Source organism: Cynocephalus volans, chromosome 1, assembly GCF_027409185.1.
Source record: "Cynocephalus volans isolate mCynVol1 chromosome 1, mCynVol1.pri, whole genome shotgun sequence".
In the NCBI taxonomy this organism is placed as follows: domain Eukaryota; kingdom Metazoa; phylum Chordata; class Mammalia; order Dermoptera; family Cynocephalidae; genus Cynocephalus; species Cynocephalus volans.
Window position 1 is genome coordinate 27266902 of NC_084460.1, and position 6000 is coordinate 27272901.

General features: G+C 48.4%; 1 protein-coding gene across 2 annotated transcripts in view; it reads right to left on the reverse strand.

The window, feature by feature from the left end:
- Positions 1-5441, reverse strand: part of RBCK1 (RANBP2-type and C3HC4-type zinc finger containing 1) — a 28084-nt gene extending 22643 nt beyond the window's left edge. Inside the window, exons 1-2 of one of the 2 annotated variants that reach the window (XM_063106389.1) lie at positions 4717-5441; positions 3464-3608 (exon numbers count right to left, since the gene is read on the reverse strand). In XM_063106389.1, the coding sequence (XP_062962459.1) occupies positions 3464-3608; positions 4717-4738 (167 nt within the window). In that variant the 5' untranslated portion in view covers positions 4739-5441. The remainder of the gene's footprint in view (positions 1-3463; positions 3609-4716) is intronic. The other variant, XM_063106383.1, reaches the window with a different exon arrangement.
- Between the last annotated feature and the right edge of the window lie 559 nt (positions 5442-6000).

Here is a 6000-nt window from a genome sequence, read left to right on the forward strand (position 1 = left end):
GTACAACTGGTATAAACAGGTTAGGGAGCAAACTCAGCTGACAGCTAGAAAGCATCAGCTCGACTGGTGAGAACGCTGGCCCAGAGCCTCTCAAAACGCAGGTTCTGATCCAGCAGGGCTGAGGCGGGACCTGAGATTCCACCCATGTTGTGGGTCCATGGGCCACACTTTAAGTAGCAAAGTGCTGGCCACCAAGGTGTGTGCAGCAGTTCGTTTTAGAGAAGAAATAACAGTGCCAGTTAATTCAGGGGATCAAGTGGAAGTCAACTGGGACAGCTTTGATACTTTACAAACTTTATGATACTTTACAAACGACTTCTATACTTTAACAAAAATCAAGAAGTCAAGAAAAGGAAAGGAAGAAGATGAGTATATTAAATTCCTCATTTTTCATAGCAAGGAGTACACATACTGAGTCACCACATCAAGAAGTCGATACATAAATATTTGGTTTAAAATCAAGTGGCCAATTGATCTATAGATTCAATGCAATCCCAACTAAAAATCTCAGCTGCTTGTTTTGCAAAAATGAACAAGCTGATCCTAAAATTCATATGGAAATTCAAGGGACCCAGAATAACCAAAACAATCTTGAAAAAAACCAAGGTGGGGGAATAGTGAGAGGTTGGTTAATGGATACAAAATTACAGCTAAATATTTAGGAGAAATAAGATCTAGTGTTCTACAGCACTGTAGGGTTACTATAATAAACAATTTATTATACACATTCAATTAGCTAGACGAGAGGATTTCTGAATGTTCCCAACACAAAGAAATTATAAATGTTTGAGGTGATGGATATGTTAATTAACCTGATTTGATCGTTATATATTCTATATATGTATCAAAATATCACACAGTATCCCATAAATATGTATAATTATGATGTGTCAATTAAAATTTCTTAAAACACGAAATTTTTAAAAAGAGTGTATAAAAAACCAAAACAGGACTGGTTGGTTAGTTCAGTAGGTTAAGAATAGGGTGTTGATAACACCAAGGTCCAGGGTTCAATCCCTGTTACCGGCCAGCCATCAAAAAAAAAAAAAAAAGGCACAAAGTTGAAGAACTCACACTTCTTGATTTCAAAGCTACAATAATCACAACAGGGTGGTAATGGCATAAGAACAGACCCATAGATCAAGGGAACGGAAATGAGAGTCCAGAGATAAGCCCTCATATTTACTGTCAATTTTCAACAAGAGTGCTAAAATGATTAAACAGAGAAATAATAGTCTTAATAAACAGTCCTGGAACAACTGGATATCCACATGCAAAAGAATGAAGCTGGACTCCTACCTGATATCATACACAAAGATTAACTAAAAATGGATCAAAGACCTAAATGTAAGAATTGAAACTATAAAATTCTTAGAAGAAAACAGGGATAAATTTTCATGACTTTGGATGAAGCAACTAAAGAAAATGTAGATCAAATGAATATCATCAAACTGAAAAACTTTTGTTCTAAAAAAACAACCCACAGAATGGGAGAACATTTTTGCAAATCCATATCCGATGAGGTACTTGTATCAAGAATAAATAAAGTACACCTACAACTCAATAATAAAAAGACAAATCCAATTTTGAAATGGGCAAAAGACCTGATTAGGCAATTTCCCAAAGAAAATATGCAAATGGCCAATAAGCACATGAAAAGATGCTCAACATCATTAGTCAATAAATGATTAGGGAATTGCAAATCAAAACCACAAGGAGGTACCACTTCAAACTCACGAAGACAAATAAGAGGCTGGCCAGTTAGCTTGGTTAGAGTGCTGCCTTAATATCAAGGTCAAGGGTTCAGATCCCTGTTCAGTCAAGCCACCAAAAAAAAAAAAAAAAAAAAAAAGACAAATAAGTGTTGGAAAGGATATGGAGAAACTGGGATCTTCATCACTGCTGATGGGAATACAAAATGGTGTAGCCGCTCTAGAAAATAGTCTGGCAGTTCTTGAAAAGGTTAGACATAGAGTTACATATGACCCAGCAATTCCACTCCTAGCTATACACCCAAGAGAAATGAAACATGTCCACACAAAACTTCGACACAAATGTTCACAGCAGCACTATTCATAATAGCCAAAAAGCAGAAACAACCCAAATGTCCATCAACTGATTAATGGATAAAGAAAATGTAATATGCCCATACAATGGATTATTATTCAGCAATAAAGAGGAATGAAGTTCTGATACATGCTACAACATGGATGAATCTAGAAAACATGATGGATGCTAAGTGAAAGAAGCCAGACACAACAGCCACATGTTGTATGATTCCATTCATACAAAGCTTTCTGAATAGGCAAATCCCTAGAGATAAAGAGATTAGTGGTTGCCGAGGGTTGGGGAGAAGACGGAGATGGGCAGTGACTGCTAATGAGTATGGGATTTCTTCATAGGGTGATGAAAATATTGTAAAATTGATTGTGGTGATGGTTGCACAACTCTGAATATACTAAAAGCCATTGAACTGTACACTTTTAGATGGATGAATTGTATGAATGTGAATTTTATCTCAATAAAATTAAAAAAAAAATAAAATGAGACCCACCAGGAGAACTGAAAAATCAGAAACTGTAATACTCCTGCCTTACTAGGCAGCGATAAAAAGCAGTAAAGGGCTGGCCGGTGAGCTCAGTTGGTTACAGCATGGTGCTGATAACACCCAGGGCATGGGTTCAGATTCTCATACTGGCCAGCTCCTCCCCCCAAAAAGAAAAGCAATAAAAAAAGAACCACAGACACCAATGTACAGGCATTGTGCAATGCGTTTCGGCATCAAATTTAAGTCTCCTGGGGCAGAGATTGACAGCATTCATTCTCCCTTGCTAAGAGAAACCCTGACTTCTAGCTGGACCCCCGGCTATACTTCACAGCCTCCCTTCAAGCTGAGTGTGGCTGTGAGAATAAGTTCTGGTGCACAGGCTTACAGAGAAGTGTGTGCAACTTCTGATCTCTGCTCTTAAGAGGAGAGTGGGCAGGAGTGCCTCCTTCCCTTCCTCCTGGTGTGATGGCTGGAGCTGGGATAGCCATTTTGGACCATAAGGTGAAACTCAGAAAGACCACAAATCACGGAATAATGAGACAGAATAAGCACAAGCCTCTGAGGACTATGGGGAGCAGAGCCTCCACATCTGGACCACCTGCCACCAAATCTGTTTATGCCACTATTATTCTTTTTTCTGTTATATAAAAGCTAACATCCTAATACACCTGCTAATAACCCTATGAGATAGCTACTGTTTTGTCCCATTTTAAAAATAAGAAAACTGAAACTCTTGAGAGGTGAAGTGCCCTGCCCTATATCTCACAGGTGATTAGTAACAGAGCTGGGATTGGAAACCAGGTCTCCTGACACCAGAACCTGCCATTAAGAAGAATCATCCTATAGGCAAGAATATATTATTGCTCACAAGGGTTCAGGAAGCCTTAAGTCCCTGCCAAGCCATGCACTCCTCACCTGAAATCCTGCGTCGGGGAAACCTCAGGCTTCAGTTGCACACTCAGGGGCACCCGATGCTCTGCCAGCCAGATGGCGCACCGCGTAGCCACCTGTTTATCCCCGCCCGCCACCGCCCGGGTGAGGCTCAGGGCCATCTCCTCTGCTAAAAACCAGCACAGCAGGAGCAAGTTAGCACGGGGTTTCTTTTGCAGGAGCTGGGGACGACGGCGTGGAAGAGGAGGTGATCCTTTGTGTATGCTGCTTCCTCTCCATCTTCCTGGTGAACTCCTACGTATCCTTCAGCACCCAGCTTAAAAATCCCTCTCTGGGAGGCCTGCTCTGACACTCCGCACTTCTCCCCACTATAGGCTCATTTTATTCCCTTCTCCCAGGGTCCCCCAAACATCCGTTTATTTATCCAACAAATATTTATTGGGCTCCTACTGTGTGTTGGTCACTGTCCCAAGAACTGAGATGAAGCAGTGATTAAGGTAAACAGTGTTCCTCTCCTAGTGGAATTCCTATCCCAGTGCGGAGACAGACAATTAAGTTTAACAAGACGGAAAAAAAAGTCAGATTGTGATTCATGCAGATCTGGGAAGGCCTCTGGGAGGAGGTAGCATTGAGGGTGAAACATGAAGGAGGAGTAGCTGGACATGTCAAGACCCATCAGGGGGCTGGCTGGTTAACTCAGTTGGTTAGAGCTTGGCCTTATAACACCAAGGTCAAGGGTTCAGTTCCAGGCAGCTGCCAAAAAAAATAGACTCAATGGGAAAGTGTGTTCCAAGTGGAGAGAAGAGTAAGGGCAAAGGCCTTGGGCAAGAGACGTCTGGATTAGAACAGAAAGAAGTCAGTGGGGCTCCAGTAGAGTGAGCAAGGGGGTGAATGCTGGGGACCCGGAGGTCATCGAGGCCTGTGTGGCCTTGTGTGCTGCCTAAGGGCTCTGAGCTTTGCTCTAAGAATGCAGAGGAGTATGGAAGATTTCAAGCATGGCAGTGATGTGACCTATGTTCCACAAAGTTGGGTGCAGGGGGCAACAGAAGCAAGGACCCTGGTACTCAGGTCAACTGAGGTCTGTCACCCCCACCAGCCTAGGAGGTCTCCAAGTTCACAATGTCCTGTGCCCTCAGGGTCCCAAGATGCCTCTAGAAGCCAGCGGGCCCCAAGAGAGGAAACTTAGGGGCAGGTGGGCAGAGGGAGGGCAGGCTAAAGCCCCTTCTCCCAGCCCCTTCCCACCCGAAGTCCCCCAGCCACCTCCAGGCTGTGCCCACCTTTCTTCATGTTCTCGTCCATCTGGCGCGGCTGCGCCCATCCCACCGAGGGGGCGCTGCTGTTCCAGGGAATGCTACCTCCGGGTCACCTGGGAGAAGGCAGGCGACTAGGAGCAACTCAGCCCCGGCAGGGTGGACTCCGGCGCGGCCCAAGCCTTCTCTGTGCCTTGGCGTCCCCGGCGGCAGTCGAGGAGCATCACATCACCCGGGAACAGGGACCCGGCCTGGCATAAGGTACGGGCCAAGACCCCGCGTGGGACGGTGAAAGGGCAGGGGGCACCGCGCCAGGCCCGCAGTGGGCGAAAGAGGAAACGGGACAGGAGGGGGAAAGAGGGGAGAGAACAGCCCTACGCCGAACAGTGGGGGCGCTCAAGTCTCCGGAGGGACCCCACTTCTCCCTAGGAGCGCCCCTGGCGTCCGGGATTTCAGCCTAGCTCCTTCCCCTCCCGGGAGGCCCCTGTCATTCGAAGGAGAAGGGGAGCAGCTCTGGCCGAAGAGAAAGTGAAAGTGGAGGCCCCGGAAGTAGGGGGGGCTGGGGGACCGGAAAATTGTCGTCTCATCCGGACCCCCCCGCGCCCGGCCCACCCGGCGGCGGCAGACGCCGAGGCTGTCCCTGGCACTCCCGCGGGGTCCCGGCGGTCCCGGGCGCTCAGTCCCCCTTGCCTAGGCGGCCCCGCCCCGTCCCCGCAGGCTGACCCCCAACTCCCAAGCCCCAGCTCACCCGCCCGGCCGCGCCACAGCGCCACCGGAGGGGGCGGGGCCGGGGCGGGGACTGGGGCGGGGCGGGGCCGGCGGGGCGGGGAGGGCTCGGCTGCCCGGCCAAGGTGAGGCGGGCGGCTGGAACCTGCGCGTTCTGCTGCGGCGGGCAGGTCAGGGGCGCATCCTGCGAGCCACGAGCCGCGCCCCGCCGGCCCTGCCCGGCACCCGCTAGCCGAAGCCACCGGCGCCCCGGTGGGCAGGCCGGGTCCCTGGCTCCGTCTGCAGATGAAGAAACGGAGGCTCTGCTTGTTTATGACCTGCCCAAGGCCACGCAGCCGGGCTTTGAATCCAGGTCTGGCAGGCTCGGGAACCCACCCTGAACCAGGCCGGACGCTGTCTCTCGGCAGTCAGCCTCCATCTTTTCGTTTGCATTCGCCTGGCAAAGGCATCCTCCAGCTTCCCGTCCCCTTTTAATTTTTCTCCACTTCTCATCCCGTAAATCAGTAGATCCTGTGGGCTCCACCTGCAGAAGAGATCCAGAATCTGTCGCCCCTCTCCTCCTGCATGCCCCGTCCCCCTCTGCCT